Source organism: Quercus suber, unplaced genomic scaffold (genome assembly GCF_002906115.3).
Source record: "Quercus suber isolate HL8 unplaced genomic scaffold, Cork oak 2.0 scaffold_57, whole genome shotgun sequence".
Taxonomy (NCBI): Eukaryota; Viridiplantae; Streptophyta; class Magnoliopsida; order Fagales; family Fagaceae; genus Quercus; species Quercus suber.
The window spans coordinates 227,668-247,854 of NW_027069522.1; the positions used below are offsets into that span (position 1 = coordinate 227,668).

The 20,187-nt window shown below is 33.2% G+C and overlaps 1 protein-coding gene and 1 long non-coding RNA gene across 5 annotated transcripts; one reads left to right on the top strand and one right to left on the bottom strand.

Annotated features, from left to right (window-relative positions):
* Positions 1-4,502: 4,502 nt before the first annotated feature.
* On the bottom strand, positions 4,503-8,968 carry LOC111985886 (uncharacterized). Of its 4 annotated transcripts, none has more exons than XR_010628585.1 (6): positions 8,630-8,968; positions 7,278-7,353; positions 7,122-7,185; positions 6,247-6,318; positions 5,551-5,702; positions 4,503-4,885 (listed from the first exon to the last, which is right to left on the bottom strand). It is a non-coding gene; the product is annotated as an uncharacterized LOC111985886 (long non-coding RNA). The 4 variants fall into 4 exon arrangements; XR_010628586.1 differs by lacking the exon at positions 4,503-4,885 and adding an exon at positions 5,117-5,423 and having other exon boundaries at positions 5,551-5,692; XR_002880080.2 differs by lacking the exon at positions 4,503-4,885 and adding an exon at positions 5,117-5,423.
* Positions 8,969-10,376: 1,408 nt separating this feature from the next.
* Positions 10,377-11,756, top strand: LOC136067075 (zinc finger CCCH domain-containing protein 48-like). Its single transcript, XM_065772338.1, has 3 exons — positions 10,377-10,892; positions 11,276-11,461; positions 11,569-11,756. The coding sequence occupies exons 1-3, from the start codon at positions 10,773-10,775 to the stop codon at positions 11,731-11,733; spliced, it is 471 nt and encodes a 156-aa protein (XP_065628410.1). The 5' UTR covers positions 10,377-10,772; the 3' UTR covers positions 11,734-11,756.
* The last annotated feature ends 8,431 nt before the right edge of the window (positions 11,757-20,187 follow it).

The following is a 20,187-nucleotide window of genomic DNA, read 5'->3' on the forward strand; positions in this document are numbered from 1 at the left end:
CCAAATTACTTTGGACGATCATTGAACCCTTGGACAAAGCTTATTCATTTCTTATGGTACTTTTTACTTGATTCCCTTTCTCATGAACTGACTTGGACGTAGTTTGGTCATTGACAACTACATGGACGAATGGAGTGTGATTCCACTGACCATCAGAATGTCAAATGTGAGAAAAAAAAAAAAGGGGAACCATCGAATGTGACAAAAGAGCCATCACATGTGATGTTGAAATTGCACAATGTGAAGATGAAACCATCAAATGTGAGAAAAAAAGTAAAGGAACCACCAAATATGACAAAAAAACTGTCACATGTAATGTTAGAACTACACAATATAAGGATAGAATCATTAAATGTGAAGTTTTGTAACCTGCTATACCACAACTGCCACAACTACCTACTAGTGGGTACCGTACCCCTTTTTTTTGGGGGGGGGGGTACAATAGAATTACCCTATATATATATATATATATTTTGTGTGTGTGTGTGTGTGTGTGTGTGTTTTCTCTAAATAGATAAGTATCTTTAGTAAAAACCTTCTTTATTTTGTAAATGCAAAACTTTTATTTTGTTTTAGAGAATTAGAGATATGGATATTATATTTTTTATTTGGAAAAATGCTCACACACCCCTTGAACTTTAGAGTAGTGGCCAAAACACCCCCTCAACTTTTATATTGGCCAATTTACTCCTTAAACATTCCACAACTACCAAATCAATACATCAGTTAGTCTAATGTTAAAACACTAACGGAAGTGGCACATGATGCTCACGTGAACTCAAAAAAAAAAAACACAATCCCAATTTTTTTTTATTTTTTTTTTTGAGATAAAAAATAGAACAGTCCAAAAAATTTGAACGTGATAGAAAGAAAAAAGATGAATTGACTGGTGTAGAGAGAGAGAGAGAGAGAGAGAGAAAGGGCGGTAGAACTAGAGCCACTACGACACGATGTGTCGGCACCTAGTTCTTTATCCTGCCATCGTCTCGTTGTTTAATCTGGAACTTTGCCTCAAATATTCTTCTAGATTATAAAGAAGCTTCTAATTATTTCCTTCATGGGCCAACAACATGTGAGTTAAGCTATAAAAGACCCCTAGCTAGGGTTTATAAAATAAATGTTGAAATGGCAACATTGAAAGATGGGAGGAAATCAAGTTTGGGAGTGATCATAAGAGATTCCAAGAGTGAAATTGCAACTGGGCTATACAAGTCACCCCCTACAACTATATGGTTTTGGAGATTGAAGTTATGGTTGGGGAAACTAGAATCCTGCTAACGAAAGAAATGGAACTTTAGCAAGTTATCATCAAGTCAGATTTAATCTCAATTGTTCAAAACATTTTATCAAAGTAAGTTAGTGGGGAAATCGTCCATCTTGTCCAAGGAAATCTTAGTCTTCTGGATTTCTTCAATAGTTGGAAGATTAAACACCTGAAAAGAGACTATAACAAAGTTACACATGAACTTGCTCGTTTTGCTAGATGTATTGAGACTTGCAAGGTTTGGAAAGGAGTTTCTCCTCCAATGGTGAGACACCTCATCCACCTGAATTGCCTATAAAGCAGTAGCCTTTTCATATCTTTGTTGTACTTCAATTTCAATTATATATACCAAGTTTCTCATAAATACAAAAAAAATTGTGTCATACATGTTGTGGTTGTGGCATCTCTCTCTCTCTCTCTCTCTCTCTCTCTCTCTCTCTCTCTCTCTTGTTCATATATAATGATTTATTGCTATTGTTAAAGTTCCAAACATTGCTCTGAGTAAAATTCTTATACCAAGAGTTTTAGAAATTTAAAAGATGTTTCATTATTTATTTTAATAATCTACCATAATTTTAGTGATTATGCCAAGTGGACGCCTTCTCATTTTTATCTTTTATAATTATTTTTTTACCCTTTGTTTCTCTTTATATCATATAGATCATAATGAATTCATTAAAAGTATCAACTTACTTTGCTCAAAATGAAGCTTAAGGAATTTATTTATGTATTTTAAATTATTTTAATAATTTTTATGGATTTTTGTTATAATAAAAACTTTACTCTACACAATATACTTCGTTATATAACTTAAAATAAATATTTTTCTTTTGTGTTACTATATATTTTAGTGTTCAATTTTAGTTATATTATTGAAATATTTGATTTTGTTTACATATAATTTTTTTAGTGACCCATGTATCTCACAAGTATAATTTTTTTTTCTTATAACAAGTTAACGAATTATTCAAACATTGTAAGATTGTAAAATAGAAAGGCAGTATGTCTAAAGGACTATATATATATATATATATATAAGACTCATGACATCATATTAAGGTAAATTTAGTTATTGAAGTTTAACTAAATTGAAATTATATCCGTAATAAAAATACAAGTGCATCCAATAAACAAACCTAGCCTAAAACATTGGAAATGAATAGATAACAAATTTTAACAAAACAAAACCTTCATTAAATCTTACATAATGAAATAATATATAAATTAAGGACAAAATTTAAATCTAACACGACTTAAAAGATCAAAATGCCTTTTGAATATTTTATTTTTAGACTAAATTGCGAGTCTACACCCTTAAAATTTGGGATAATTAATTTTGATTTTGATTCCTAAAATTTCAAAATTTGGATTCATACCATTAATGTTATGTATTGTTTGAAATTAAGTCATTCCATCAATGTGTTGTAGTGAGGTGTTTGAACACTATTAAAACAATGTTAAATATTATTTTGACTAAATAGCATAATTTTAAGAATAATTTAGGAAAAAAGCACCGGGCCAAAGTTATTTTTATATAGCATCTTTTTGGAACTCGAGTTCCAAAAAGATGCTACATAATTAAATAACTTTAGTCAGATGCTACTTAGCAAATTTCTCCAACATAGCCGTGTTTTAGTGTTTACTGTTTACACAATCATGTTGTCACATCATTGCACTTATTTATTTGTAATAAAACACTAACTCTCTTATCTTATTGGTTGACGGTTGTGAAGAAAATTAGTTTTTGTTAATTGTTAATTTTTATATAAAGGGCTCATTCTATTTGGTTGGGTATTACTAATTATCAAATTCTATAATAAAAGATTGACTCTATTATAAGAAAATGAAGTAGATTAGTTAAATTATCAATTGATCTTGGATATAAAAACTTAATTAATAGTTTTGCTTCTTAAAAACAAGAACAATATATTTTAAATAAAATATTACATATGATTTTTTTTGTTTAACTTTTAGAATTGAAAATGGCTGTTTAACCTTGTCGCCTTAAGTCCCAAAATATCTTGAGCCAACCCTGAGTTCTAGACTTTAGACTGACCTTTTTTTGTGTTATGTTAACATAATTTTTTTAGTCCTAAAAAAGTGTAGTAAAACCAAAATTGATTCACCAAAATACTGTAACACATAATCCTAATTTAAAGAACAAAAAGTTATAATTCTAAAATTAGTTTTTATTTATTTATTTTAAATTTAATAGTTATGAAGGTGTAGTACATAAGCCAAGGTTGCCCTCTAACCATTTTTTTTATGCTTGAAAAAATAAATAAATAAAAACCTATCCAAAAAAAAAAAAAAGATAAAAAAAATGAAGAGACCTTCTATGTCCATAACATTTTCACAACAAATATTAGGTGGAAATTTGTTACTAATTCTTATTTGAATTTACATTTGAAATTGTTTTTTTACTCACAAAAGTAACCAATAACAACTTGGTACATAGTATTTGTTATAAAAATGTTGTGAAAACATTTCTCTTACTAAAAGGGTTTTTTTTTTTTTTTTAAGAAAGAAAGCGGATTTATTTTATTTTATTTTTATTATAACAAAGCGGATTTTTTTTTTTTTTGAGAGTTAAATTGGCTTTTTATTTTTATTTTTATTCCGACTTGCCTTCGTTTTCTAAGCCCGTAATAAAAAAATAAAATAAAAACATAAATATAAATAAAGGTAATTCCTTTACCGACCGTTAGAATTAGAAATCAAAACGAAACCTAGTTGAGTTCCAATTTTACAAACCCTCGTTGAAAGATTGTGAAAGAGAGAGAGAGAGAGAGAGAGAGAGAGAGAGAGAGAGAGAGAGAGAGAGAGAGAGAGTTTTTTAATGAGTAATTCTATAGCTACAAATTATTTATAACATTTTCAATTACAAATTGTTGATGTGGTCAATTTCATATTAGTTTTCACCTTTTTTTTTTTTTTTTTTGAGAAAGCATATTAGTTTTCACCTAAGTCCACTATTAATATCACTTTTTCAATTACTAATAATCACTCATTACATTAACAATTTGTAAATTTTTTTTGTAAAAAAGTTTGTATTCTAGCGTTACTCTTTTTTAATTATGAGTAACACTAAACTACAAATTTACAATACGTACGTGTATTACATCATGAAATAAATTCAAATACATGATTGAATCAAACAGTATCACATAACAAATGTTGTCATCTTAAAAAATAATTAAATTCAACATAATCATAAATTTAATTAAGAAACCTCACATTAAACAATACAATAGAAACGTTGTTATTTTTTTTTAATTATTAAATTCTACACACATATATTTAAATTTAATTAGATAGCCTACTTTTACATTGGACTTTTACTTTAACTAGTCGCTAACCCATGCGATGCACGGAAAAATCTTATGAAAGCATAGTTTATACATTAAAACTTTTTAATTTTACATGAACTATGATAGTTTTAATAATATTTGAAAAATAAAATAAAAAGTGAAAACTTAAGCCAATTCAAGATGAACCACTACAATAACAAAGGTAGTCCTCCCCATTCATTCTTGCAAGCCAATAGCAATTGCAAGAGCTATCATAAGGGCATTCCATCGGATAGTTTTGACCCAAGTATGCACCTCCTTTATTTTAAACCTATACATTAGCAATTTGAAGTGAGTTTTCAGCTAGTGGTATCAAGTAAAAATCACGTTTGCACAAAACCTAAACAAACATCAACAATTTTACCAAGTTTTTGCTAAATTCAAAATAATTATGGAACACCTTGCAAGCTTTAATCACCGCTAGCACATCATTGATGTTGAAGTTTATACATGTTCTGCATGTGGTATTAAGTTTTAGGGTTTTATAGATGTGGCAGCGAAATGATACATGGAAAGACTTTTATCACATAATAATGATACAACAATCAATATATAAATATATTGTGTAACAACATTTAAAAGAAACAAATAAAAAATAAGTGTAATTGTTTTGAATTATCCATTCATCTTAATCAGAATTTAACAAACTAAATTTGATAAAATAGTTTTCATATGAATAAAGCTTTATAAAACTTGAGTATAGTTTCCTCTCATTTCCAAAAGTTCCACACAATTCATCCAACAAAGTCTACAACTCTTCCCAGACCTTTTTTGGAGAAGTGAATGACTCTTCCCAGACCTTACCAAACCTAGAAGAAAAGAATGAAAGAAAACTTTAAATCAAATAATCATTAAGAGAAACAACTGCAAACAACCATGAAAAATTTATGACTTGAGTTTTTATTCATTGAAATTGAACATTTACATGTTTCCTACCATAAGGTTTTGGATTCAGACTCCAATTCCAAATGCCATGTCGCTTAATGTAAAGTTGTAAACTGTCAACTTCTCATCTTTTTTAGGAATCTATCACCTCTTCTCAAAGGAATTATCCTAGCACGCTGAGCCTTCACCATCCCTGTTAAACTCTATCCCAAACAACTATATAAAGATGCTTAAATCCCAAACATACTAAATAAAAATCCAAAACTTATCCCTACACTTTCTTATTAACCAAACCAAAATTATTATTAAAACAAAAAATACAAACATGCGCATAATGATACAAAAAGAAAGAGTGTTTATAAGAAACTCAGATAATGCCCAATTGTGATAATCAGAGTCCACTGGCAGCCCGTGTAAAAAATACTTGTAGTCAATAACAATGCAATGCAATCTGCTACATAGATTAAGACCATTCACCCAAAAAAAAGAAAAATAAAAAAATGCAAAATGGGAAGGAACATAGATAATAAATTTGAACATCTTGATAAATCCTATGAAAATTTGCTAGAGCACACATCAAGGAATTTAGGATTTTGAACAATATTGAGTCAAGATTTGTAATAATGCACAGAATAGTCCGTCAGATTTGTGTAGACAAATCATCAAATTTAAATGGGATTAATTCTGAAACTATTAACATCAAATGGAGGAGAAAAGAGAACTTCATGAGAATGAAGATAAACTCACTCTTCTATGTTTTGCGCATCGCAAGTAATTCTGGAAATGGTGCACACATCTTTAACTCTCATTGCACCTTTGCTGTTAGACATAGAAAAATAGAATGAAAATGTTTAAATTAAACACTTCAACAAATTAAAATAAATATATAGAATAGATTAAAAACCATCTTTTCTATGGGAGGTAAGGTTAATTTAAAAACACAAACTGGTCAAGTTTCAGATTCTTCCTAAAAACATATTACCAATATTAATGTAGCAAGAATTAGTAGAGATCGTCACTAATATCAACGGCAACAACAATTCCTTAAATCTCAACCATTTCAAATATTAAATTTTCTCACTCTTTGAGTAAACATGAAAAATTCGTACCAAAGTCAACAAAATGTTTAATTGGACATGTGAGAACTCTAAAAGAAAACTGAAAGAAGCACACTTGGCAAAATTTTTTTTCTCAATTTCTCCTCCCAAATGAAATCTCAAGGTAGCTTTGATATGGTAAAATCTGACCACCCAATTACTATAAGGCAAATCTATGTCCAACACCTCAAGTAGCCTATCTCCACATATTGACTTCAATACATAAAGGCAAAGGCAAACAGTATGTAGAGGCTATAGGAAGGCATGGCTTAGTTCATGTACTCAAAATATTTTATTATGAGAGGGATTTGACTCTAAATTAAGTACCTGTTCTCTCATCCATAAAATAATAATAATAATAATAATAATAATAATTTGTGTATCCCCAAATTCATCAAAAACACGAAGTTTAAACCACTATTTGCCTATTAGATTCAATAATCAATATATCAGCTTGGACCACAGTGAAGTCTCTCAAAATATGCTTCAAAAATAGATATGGAAGAAAAAATAACACAGCTCTACCTTTTCAATTTGCTATTTCTGGAATTTGTAGACAGCTTCTAAACTTTATAGGTTCGGTCCTTCGCTGTGCATGGCATAAAGCAGAAAATAAAAATCAGTAGTAGGAACGAATCTTAGCTTCCATGGTTATATCAAAATTTAAAATACAAACCTTACCATAACTAACAAATAAAAGTTGTAGATAAACAGCGAAGCCAAGGTTGCAGGAGGACAGTGGAAAAGAAGTTGCGGTCTGCAACCAAACAAAGAATCAAACAAAACCCCTAAAAAATCTAGATGCTGCTCTTAAAGAAGATTCTTATCAAATTTATTATAAAAAAAAAAATAGCATGATTCTTTGATAAAGTACAAATTCTACATACCCATAAAGATTAGATAAAGACGCAATAAAAACAATGGTAAACTTGAGATGAAATAATAATTAAACTAAACATAAAATATGCACGGGGTGAAAAATTAGTTTTTATTTCTTTGAAATTGAACCAAAAAATAGAACCGCACATATGTGAGGACAGTGAATTTAAATTTAAAGAATTTAAATTTAAAGAACAAATATAAAATTAGTTTAGATTGATGTTTCTTTTGAACAATGGCATAACCCACATATAAATTTAGGGCAGGACAAACATTAAAGGGTTTTTGAGCTAACCATAACATCACTCTCAAAATAAACTTAAAAATCTTTTGCTAATGTCCATATCATAGTAAAACAAAAAAACTTCAAAACCTAAAACCACTGTCACATTCACTTCATAATAAAAACATTCTAGTTGAACATGAATTAGCAGTTTATGAAAACAATACATGAGGTAGTATAAAATATAGCCCGATCATGAAACCATAAATCCCAGATAGGCAAAAGAAAAAAAAAACCATGAAACTGAAAAGCATGAAAGCAAAACCTATAGGATTGAGAGGCTAAGATCAAAACTGAATACTGCCAGCAAGTATTTATAATTAACCACAAATCCATATGAGGCTAAAATAATTCAATAATCTACAATAGAAAGTTAATTATTTAATAACTAAATTAATATACTTGCATTTGTATATAAACCCAGAATCTTATATTAAATCCAAACACAAACAAATGACTTAAAAACATCAAAGGCACGCTGCTCCAATAACTAAATTAATATACTTGCATTTGTATATAAACCCAGAAACTTAAATTAAAACCAAACACAAACAAATGACTCACAAAAACATCAAGGGCATGCCAAGGATGCTTGTCTAATAAAAGGATAGGAAATATCATTACACAAAACATAACAAAATTATTAACAATGAAACAAAATAACAACTCTAAAATCCCAGATGGATTTTCTCACCGCCAATAATTGAAATTAATAAAACCCACTACGCTCCAAACCCATTAATCTAAACTAATCATTCAAAAGAAACACTCCCAAACGAAACCCTAAATCATATTTAACAACCAAAAACGAAACCCTAGATCATATTTAACAACCAAAATTATAGAACAAAATAAAAAAAAAAAAACTTACCAGTAATGTTTGCGGAGAGAATCTGGTCAGGGGAAAAAAAAAAAAAAAAACAGAGTATTAAGGATGAAACCCAGATTGTGCGAAGGGTTTGGTTGAGTTGAATCCACCATCAGAAACTTATGAGAGAAACGAATTAGTGAAAGGTTAGAGGGGAAGGTCTGTGTTTAGATGAGAACGAAGAGAGAAAGGAGGAATTGTCGAAGGGTTAGGAAGGAAGAGAAGTTGTGAGAAGAGAGAGTTTTTTTTTTTTTTTTTTTTTTTTTTTTTTTTTTTTTTTTTTTTTTTTTTTTTTTTTAACCCAAAAAAAAAAAAAAAAAAAAGCTTATTTTAAAATTTCCAATTAATACCAACGGTCGGAAGGGCAACCTCATTTCCATTATAAATAGACACCGCCACTCTTTCTTTTCAGTACTCTTCTCTCTCTCTCTCTTACTTTTCAAAATTCAAACCCTAATTTCCTCCGTTTCCCATCGGCGATTTGAGATCGTTTCTGATTGAACGAAGATCTCGGCGGCTCGATTTTCAAAGTCTCTCAGGTTTGCTATTGCAATTAGATTTAGAATTAGAATTTCTTTAGCTATGATCGCACCGACTTCTGTAATGATCGAATCTATTCTCAGCCTTAGACAATGTTACCAAAGTAATTTACTTTCACGCTCGTTAATTTCTCTAGGGTTTGCCGATGGATCGGCGATTAGGTTTTGGAAGTTTGTATTTTGTTATGTATTTGATAAGGGGTTGTTTTTTCTATAAGCTGTTATTGCCAAATCAGAATTTCAAGATTCTTTGGCTTCTCTAGGGTTACTGTTATAACAATAATCCTAAAAAAATCATGTTCCTTTGGAATTGATTTGGCGGAACTGGGAATTTTCTGGATACTTTAGTAGGGTTTCTGATTTGGCAGAACCCTTGATGGGTTAGCGAGGATTTTCTTGATTGCAGTGGGGTTTTTGATTTGGAATTGGATTTTCTTCCATGGAAGAAAGAGATTGGTTTTTGTTTTTGGCTGCTTCACTTTGTGGAAGGCTTTATTCATTGGTTTCCTATTCCTATTATTTGTGGGTGTTTATAGTATGGAGATTAAAACTGCAAGAAGAGGGCTACCATGTAGGTTTAAACAACAGCTTCAGCTTCTTCGGGTAATGTTCAATCTTAAGAAAATCTGGAAGTTTTTTTTGCTCATCCCCTTTTCTTTTCAAAGTTTTTTTGTGTGCTAGTTTCCGATATATGTTCCCCCTAAAAAGATTCGATTTCATTGCTTCTGTTGATAATGGAAAGAGAGGAAAGGAGCGGCTGAGGAAGAGAGGAGCGGCAGAGAAAGTGGGTAGGTGGAGGAGTGGCAGAGAAGAGTGTCAGAGAAAGTAGGTAGGTGGAGGAGCGGCAGAGAAGGTAGGTGGCTTGTTGTTTTCAGATTTTCTGATAAAGATCAGTGGGAATTTTTTTTTTTTTTTGGTAAAGAAGAGTGGGATATATATCTATAGAGAAAGCACCACTTAATTTGGACAGCTCTTCTTTTTATGTGCTGCAACAGCCGCTCCTTTCCTCTCTTTCCATTATCAACAGAAGCAATGAAATCGAATCTTTTTAGGGGGAACATATATCGGAAACTAGCACACAAAAAAATCTTGAAAAGGGATGAGCAAAAAAAACTTCCAGATTTTCTTAAGATTGAACTTTACCCGAAGAAGCTGAAGCAGTCAGAGGCAACAGTCAGAAAAAGGGAAAAGAAAGTCCTGTTTTTGATTGATTAGGAGCAGGACAAGGAGGGCATTTAAACAACAGCAGCAACAAGATATGCAAATTTTGGCTCAGTGGTAGATGCCTTAAAAACCCATGTAGGTTTGCCCATTCAGAAACACCTGATGTGGCCACCATTCACCGTCACAGGCAGACTCCTTACTACCCTCACTCCAGCAACGCTTTAGTTTCAAATACTTGGCGAAGGGGTCCTAGGAATTCACAAAATGTTCAGGAGAAGGTTGTTAAAAAGAAGTCTGAATCAGACTTGGAAGATATTAAAAAGAAGTTGGCAGAAAGCGTTTCTGAGGGTTCTTCAGAATGTTCTGTTGTTGAAAATGATTCTAATCTGGAGAATGTGGTTGAAGAAAAGCCTCTGGAGCATGTTCCTAAGAAAACCACAGAAATGGTTTGTGAGTTCTGGGTGCAAGGGACGTGTGTCTATGGTGATCAGTGCCCTTACCTACACTCATGGTTTCGTGGGGATAAGTTCAAAAGGTTGGCAGAGCTTCAAGGGCACAACAAGGTACCTATTTGTGTTTGATGAACTTTATTCTTCCATTTCCATTAAAAATTTTCTGTAAATTTTTTTTTTTAATTTGGAATCTGATTTAATAATGTGACCTGAACTCAGTTTATGCCAAAGTTAAACTTGGCCTAGGCTAGCCTAATTAGTTGTTTCATCATTTGAATACTAATATAGCCCATTCATGATATCTAGATTATAGAAATTTGATTTGTTCCTGAATAAGAACATGGAGCATTATATGCTTCACTGCTATTTTTACAATGGGATTTATAAATGACAATTGATAGAAGACCAAAAGATATTGTTGGTTTATAGAAATTATATCCTAGATAGAGCAAGTTGTTTTTGAAAAACCGTATTTATGAGTTTTTTGATAACAGGCAGTCAACGGAATTGCACTTCCTCTAAGATGCAACAAGCTTTGTTCAGGTAGCAGTGACGGAACAATTCGGCTTTGGGACTGCCATACTGGTCAATCTGCTAATGTGATTAACCTTGGTGGCAAAGTTGGATCTGTTTGTAGTGAAGGCCCATGGCTCTTTGTTGGCATGCCAAATGTTGTGAAGGTGAGCTTAAAACCGAGAAATGTTGTGATTTTTTCTTTTTTTTTTTTGGGGGGGGATTTTGTCAGTTCAAGATGTGACCTTGATTTTGCATGTTGGTGATGCTGCAGGTGTGGAATACCGAATCAGGTGCTGAATACAGTCTCAATGGACCTGTTGGGCAAGTCAATGCATTGGAATCTGTTAATGATTTGCTTTTTGCTGGGGTAGAGGTAAGCCACTTTACTAATAGTTTAGAATTCTTGTGTTCTCTTACTAGCTTTTATTCTTTCTAGTGGATTAAATTTGAGCTATGTAGTGGTTATTGTGCTAGTCTCGCAGAACCGGGGCTAAGATGATACTGTTAAAGCCATTTGCTTTTACTTATTAAAAGGAAAAAAAAAAAATNTTTTCTAACTTAGTTTATTATGATCAAATTTATCAATCCAACATGTAATGATCAATTGGTAAATTTAGTACAAATTGAACAAGTGGTTTTTCAAAATTTCGGGGTTTTTGTTATAAACTCTATGCTTAAGCCAATTTTGTGATTCTAAACTTAAATTGAACTTGTTATCACTACATTAGAGTATGCATCATGAAATTTATCTATTCATGCATCATATAGATTGTTATTTCTATTTTTTTTTGTATTAACTTGCCGTCTGTCCTTGGTTTTTCTTTTTGTTCTTTTTTGGTTTTGTCTTTGTGTCTTGTCCTTACCCTAGTACCATGCCTAGGAAGACTAGAGCCCATAGGGCATCCTCCTCCTCTTCTGCTCCTTCCCCTTTGAGTGATTTGTTTCCGAGTGAGAAAAACCGTGAGCTGTTTGAGACCTTGAACATTAAGAGAAAGATTTGACCTGAGCGGAAAGCATTGTTAGATGAGCTTGATCCAGCAATTAAGGCTAATTTTGAGCATAGGAGCTGGCTACCATTATTGGATATTGGTCCTCCACCACCAGCTACTTTGATTAGAGAGTTCTACTCGAACCTCTCTATTTGCATCTATGATTCCAACACTTTAGTAAAGAGTTGGATACGAGGTGTAGAGTTCACCATTACTCCTACTATAGTGGCTGATGCTTTTGGGGTACCGTTGGTCTGGCACCCTATCTATCCTTATGATGAGTCCCCTCCCTTGGATGACATCATGTCTCATATCACTGGGTCTTCTATCCAATAGGGTTCTGATCCTCGGATCACCACTGCTGAGTTTACCAAGTTACACTATCTTTTCTTTAGGCTAGCGTGCCATTCTTTGTGGCCTATCATTCATCTGCACACCATTCCTTTGGAGCAATATGCATTTTTGTACGCTCTTGTTACAGATGCTCCTATCAGTTTCCCTCATCTGTTTCTTTGTTCTTTGAACAAAGTTTATAGGAGTTCTTCTACTGCTCATGCTCTTTTTCATCCTGTTTTCATTCATAGGATTTTGTTGTTTTTAAGTTTAGATGACTTCCCCGCTTTTAAGCTTGTACACACAGTTGCTCTCATAGGTGCCTCATTTCTTAGGCAGATGGCTACTCATATGAGAGAGATCTCTAAATGCCTTCATGTTAAGTCTTCTGGTACCGTACCTCCTTCTTCTTCTACATGTACTACTTCTAGTGAGGCGTCTGCTGATCTAGTTGGTGCTGGTGCTGGTGTTGTTGTTCCTTCGCCATGTACTTCGGATGACTTTGATATTCATCGTACTTTGGAGATTGTCATGACTGTTCAGGTGGCTCATGGTCAGATTTTGGTGGACATGCTTGATGAGCTCTGTGCTTTGCAAGCAGATTTGGCATATCTTCGACGTTCGCCTTCGCCACCTCTTTTTGATGATGGACTGTGATTGCCCTTTGGCATTCCATCACAAAAAGGGAGAGTACATTTTGGACATTTGTAGAGGAGATTTTGTTGTTAGGAGGAGATTTTTGTATTTGTGGAGCTTGTGGAGCTATTAGATTGTATCTAGGTGCTTCACTGTGTATGTATTCTTTTTGGCTCTTGATGTATTGTTTTTGGGCTATTCATGTTAGAGGGAGATACATTGTTATATATGTTTCTTGATTCACTGTTCATTGATTTATGTTTATGAGTTTTTCATGATATATGTCTTTCTTTTGTGTTTTGTGAAGTCAAGAATTTATTTTTGTTTTACTTGTATTTTCCACACATGCGTTTATGCATTTGTTGAGTATTTCAAGAAATATACAGTAGGGCTGTAATCGGTTCGGTTCGGTCGGTTTTTTTTCTATCCGACCAACCAAAACCAAAATTTTCAGTTTTTAAAAGTCCCAACTGAAACCGACCGAAATAGGTGAAAAACCGTCGGTTTCGATTTGTTTTGGTTTCGGTCGGTTTTTCGGTCGGTTTCGGTTTTTGGGCCAGTTGGGCCTTTGGTTTTTTTTTTCAAAAATTTTCTGTATGGGCTTTTTTTTTTTTTTTTTTTTTAAATGCAGTATTGAAGCCTCTTATTTTTAGAAACCTGTTTTGGGCCTTTGTTGGAAACCAGTTGGGAACCAGATCCCGGCCTTCTCTATTTTGGCAATGTCCATCTTTGGGCCTTTTTTAGCTTTTTGTTTTAGCCCTTTTAGCCCAAATTCGGGCCTTGCCTATTTGGGCCATTTTTGGGCCTTTTTACACCTCTATAATACATTTTACAAAAAAAAAAAAAAAAATCAAAACCTGCTTGCATTTTACATTTTCAATTTTTCATAATTTGCTTTTGCTCAACATAAATCCAGAACCAGAGATACACATTATAGCAGATTCTTCAAAAAAAAAAAAAAACCTGTTTCAGACTCATAAATCCAAAAATATAACACACGTAGCAGCCAAGCATATGGGTTTTCAATTTTTTAAAAACCCTAACTTTATTTGCATATAAAACATTAAAACTTGAAAAAATAAACATCTTGATGTTATATTATTCCTACAAAACAGAGATTCAATATTTTCAAAACTTAAAACACAAAACACAGAGAGGGTCAGAGGGTATCGACATTATCAAAACTAAGACTCACCGTGAGATGAGAAGAGATGATCAAGCCGGCGTGGGGAGGGTGGCGTGTGGAGGCGACGGCAGAGAGTGATTCGGCGTGAGAGGTACGGACTGTGGAGTGGAGGCTGAAGTTTGAACGTGAGAGTGTGGAAAGTGTGAGAGTGAAACAGAAAAGTGTGGGTTGGGTATGTAGGGTACGGTGGCGTGTGGAGGGTGGGGAGGGTGAGGTGTGGAGGCAGTGGCAGAGGGTGATTCAGTGTGAGAGTAAAGGACTGGAGAGGAGGCTGAACTTTGAAGTCTGAATGGTAGAGAGAGATGAAACTTGAGAGTGTGAGAGTGAAAGTGTGAAACTGAAAGTGTGGGCCGTGTATGTAGGGTTTTCCAATTTTGATTTTATACCCTTAATTAGTTTTAGTTTAATTAGTTTAATTAACTCCCAAAGATAAAAATTAGTCTAATTAGATTTAAAATGTTATGTTTAATTAATTTAATTAAGGCCGGATTTGTTTGAATTTTAAAATCTTGAATCTTTGAACATTGAATCACTGAAGACCGAATTGTTTTATTAGTTTTAATATGAAAATGATTGAAGGCTGAAGGCTCACTACCACACGCAATGCTGCAAAGCCCCACTGCCACACGCAAAGCTGCTAGAGTCTATTCAGAATTCAAATTCAGTCAAATATTTAAAAAAAAAAAAATTATATATTTAATATAAATTATAAATAATAAATATATTTCGGTTCGGTTCGGTTGTTTCGGTTTTTTAAAATTTGAAACCGAAAACCGAACCAAACTTTTCAGTTTTTTATTTAATAAAACCGAAACCGAACCGAAATTTTTGCATCAGTTCGGTCGGTTTGAATCGGTTTTTTCGGTTCTTCGGTTTTTTGCACACCCCTAATATACAGGTTGACTCAGTTGTGCTGCTGTCTACACTTGCAACTGATGGATAGTAGTTAGGTTGGATTATTTTGTAATGGACATTATTTTTGTAAAGGGCTTTTACTTGTATCTTTGAGCATTGTGTATGTGTTTTGTGACTGATTGCCAAATGGGGAGTTTGTTAGGTTATAAGTATTTAGAAACTAACGTATTAGAACTCTAATTTGTATTGTTGGCAAATCATGATTAAAACAGGTTGTTAATCTTGTTTTAGACTTGCTCAAAGTATGTCTTTTATGTAAAGTTGGAATCGAGTTAACCGCAGAATTGAGTGTGCAATTCTGACTGACTCGATCGATTGAAAGTTGTGCAGATTGTTTTTTCTGTAGAATTTCCAACTCAGCCCTAAGCCCATATGACGTGTAGGGTTTTATGTTTTGCCCTAGGTATAAAAGGGAAAACCTAGCCACATTTTTAGAGGTTGCTCTATTTGCTATGTGTGTGAATCTCTTGTGAGATCTGAGAGGTCGTTGTCTTCACACATGCTTAGGATTATCAAGAAGGAGATTTCATTGAGAGCTTGATGATCATTCAGTTGCTGCACTAAAGAGCTTAAAGATACGCAAGTAGAAGTGCTTGTACTTGCTGGAGAATCCAAGAAAGAAATAGTCTGTGGTATCGGAGCTTGCACGTGGTTGTGTTAGTAAGTTTTCTATATGAGGTAGCAATAGGATGTTAGTAGTCTAAGTCACTACTGTAAAACTTCGATTCTTTCATAGTGGATTTAGGTTTACCTTGAGAATAATTAGGTTAAATCCTTCCCAGGTTTTTTACCGGTTTGGTTTTCTTGAATGATCATATCTTTGTGTTCTTTATATTTTGCACTTTGCATTGATATGATTATATGATTATGTTTGAACTAAGTAATAACTTGGCTTATTAACTAGGTTAATCTGATTGTGTTTTAAGGGGTCTAAAAACGTACAATTAGAAATTTGGGCAACGGTAAATCATAAGACTTTTGATTATAGACTTTATTTTTTAAAATAAAAAATTACAAATACGAAACCGACGGTTTTTCACCTATTTCGGTCGGTTTCAGTTGGGACTTTTAAAAACTGAAAATTTTGGTTTTGGTTGGTCGGATAGAAAAAAAACCGACCGAACCGAACCGATTACAGCCCTACTGTATATTTCTTGAAATACTCAACAAATGCATAAACGCATGTGTGGAAAATACAAGTAAAACAAAAATAAATTCTTGACTTCACAAAACACAAAAGAAAGACATATATCATGAAAAACTCATAAACATAAATCAATGAGCAGTGAATCAAGAAACATATATAACAATGTATCTCCCTCTAACATGAATAGCCCAAAAACAATACATCAAGAGCCAAAAAGAATACATACACAGTGAAGCACCTAGATACAATCTAATAGCTCCACAAGCTCCACAAATACAAAAATCTCCTCCTAACAACAAAATCTCCTCTACAAATGTCCAAAATGTACTCTCCCTTTTTGTGATGGAATGCCAAAGGGCAATCACAGTCCATCATCAAAAAGAGGTGGCGAAGGCGAACGTCGAAGATATGCCAAATCTGCTTGCAAAGCACAGAGCTCATCAAGCATGTCCACCAAAATCTGACCATGAGCCACCTGAACAGTCATGACAATCTCCAAAGTACGATGAATATCAAAGTCATCCGAAGTACATGGCGAAGGAACAACAACACCAGCACCAGCACCAACTAGATCAGCAGACGCCTCACTAGAAGTAGTACATGTAGAAGAAGAAGGAGGTACGGTACCAGAAGACTTAACATGAAGGCATTTAGAGATCTCTCTCATATGAGTAGCCATCTGCCTAAGAAATGAGGCACCTATGAGAGCAACTGTGTGTACAAGCTTAAAAGCGGGGAAGTCATCTAAACTTAAAAACAACAAAATCCTATGAATGAAAACAGGATGAAAAAGAGCATGAGCAGTAGAAGAACTCCTATAAACTTTGTTCAAAGAACAAAGAAACAGATGAGGGAAACTGATAGGAGCATCTGTAACAAGAGCGTACAAAAATGCATATTGCTCCAAAGGAATGGTGTGCAGATGAATGATAGGCCACAAAGAATGGCACGCTAGCCTAAAGAAAAGATAGTGTAACTTGGTAAACTCAGCAGTGGTGATCCGAGGATCAGAACCCTATTGGATAGAAGACCCAGTGATATGAGACATGATGTCATCCAAGGGAGGGGACTCATCATAAGGATAGATAGGGTGCCAGACCAACGGTACCCCAAAAGCATCAGCCACTATAGTAGGAGTAATGGTGAACTCTACACCTCGTATCCAACTCTTTACTAAAGTGTTGGAATCATAGATGCAAATAGAGAGGTTCGAGTAGAACTCTCTAATCAAAGTAGCTGGTGGTGGAGGACCAATATCCAATAATGGTAGCCAGCTCCTATGCTCAAAATTAGCCTTAATTGCTGGATCAAGCTCATCTAACAATGCTTTCCGCTCAGGTCAAATCTTTCTCTTAATGTTCAAGGTCTCAAACAGCTCACGGTTTTTCTCACTCGGAAACAAATCACTCAAAGGGGAAGGAGCAGAAGAGGAGGAGGATGCCCTATGGGCTCTAGTCTTCCTAGGCATGGTACTAGGGTAAGGACAAGACACAAAGACAAAACCAAAAAAGAACAAAAAGAAAAACCAAGGACAGACGGCAAGTTAATACAAAAAAAAATAGAAATAACAATCTATATGATGCATGAATAGATAAATTTCATGATGCATACTCTAATGTAGTGATAACAAGTTCAATTTAAGTTTAGAATCACAAAATTGGCTTAAGCATAGAGTTTATAACAAAAACCCCGAAATTTTGAAAAACCACTTGTTCAATTTGTACTAAATTTACCAATTGATCATTACATGTTGGATTGATAAATTTGATCATAATAAACTAAGTTAGAAAATAGTTTATTATGATCAAATTTATCAATCCAACAAGCCAATTTCATCAATTAAACTCAATTTGAACAAAATCCCCAATTCGGGTATATTCAAGCCCTAGAATTTCCAATTTCTCACAATTCATCAAATTGATCAAATTAAACCCCATAGATCATGTTTATAACATCCAATAACAAAAACCCAATGATCAATTGTGAAAGAAAGGATCAAAAACACCAAAAACCCCAAATCTTCATAGGTCCGAAAATATCCCTTAAATGCATGGAAAAATGCATGAAAAATGAAAATAAATGGAAAAAGAAGGGTAAAAAGGTCTTCCGATATATGGAGACAAAAACCCTTGAAGAAAATTAAAGGAAAATGACAAAGAACTTGTTTTTCCCTTTAGACTGATCGAATAGAGAAAGAACGTGTTTTGAAAAAGGTCTGAATGGTAAAGAACACGTGAGGAACAAAAGTTTTAAAAAAAACTCTCTATATGATCTTCGATTGATCGAAATTTAAGTTCAATCGATCGAAAATGCTTCGATTGATCCATTATCAATCAAGCATCGATCGAAACAGACAGAGACTGACCAAATATTTAATCGCAATTTCGATTGATCGAAGAACAAATTCGATCAATCGAAATTCAGGAAAAAAAAAATTTGAAAAACAAAACAATATTGTGCAGGAACTCCTCAAAGCATTGAATTTTCAAAATAAAAATGCATGAGTATGAAATGAAATGTCTTTCAAAAACACAAGTTTTGAACCCAGTTCTCCCAAAAATAAAATTTTCAATCCAATCTCTTAAATTTTCAAGCAGCAAATATGTTTTGCTTAAAACTTAAGGAATTTTCAAACTTGGTTGGTCAAGCCAAAGATACACACAATAACATGTACAAAGTTTAGCAAATAGTAACTCGTGTAATGTGTGCAACTAGCAAAAGTTTAAGACACATATGAGGTGATATGTGAATAGAAATCAAATACAAAGTCTACAAAATTCATCATATAAAATTTGAAAGAGACTATCACTTAAAGAGTTACATCATATAACTCCCACATCTCCTAGATCATAAGTTTGCAATCATGTAAGTTTTTTGATTTGCCTCATATTGTACACACCAATTTTATTTAATCAAAAACTTATTAAAATAGTTGGGATAATATACACACCAATTTTAGTTGTTTGATTTAACTTTTAAGTCCAATAATGTACACACCAATTTAAGCATTTAAACCGAGGCTACACCTTATATTCTTTTTGTGCATGTGCTACACTTTCTCGAGCACAAAATCTTACGATATATACTAAGGTATTCATGATTGGCTAGTGAACAGTGGTGAGATAGTTATTTATGCATTTCTCAAAAGGTTCAAGTCTAACAGTCAAAGACATGTGACTTCAAGATCAAGACAAAGTGATTAAAAACCATAAACATCTTTCCCACACAACATGCACTACAAAGCTTCAACTAGTAAAGTGCAATAAATAAACTCATCCAAGCTAAACAAGGTACAAAGACATATTATATGAAAATAAATTGACTAACCTTGTTTTCAAAACCAAAAAAATAAATACAAAACACAAATTGCTTCCTTTTTTCTCCTTTTTTTTTTTTTTTTTTGAAAAGAAGAAACAAAAACAATCTTAGAATGAAATGCATGAATGTTATGCAATGCAAGTCCTAGAATCAAAAAGAAAACAAAAACCAAAGAACAATGGTCACAAAGAGTAGAGCAATGAAGCACAAGGACCATGAAAGCCAAGGATTATTAGGAACACAGAATCACACCAATTACTTGATGAAGTGTCTCAAACTTACTTCTATCAAGAGGTTTGGTGAAGATGTCAGCATTCTAACGTTCAGTAAGGATGTACTCAAGAGGCACAATCTTTCTTTCAACAA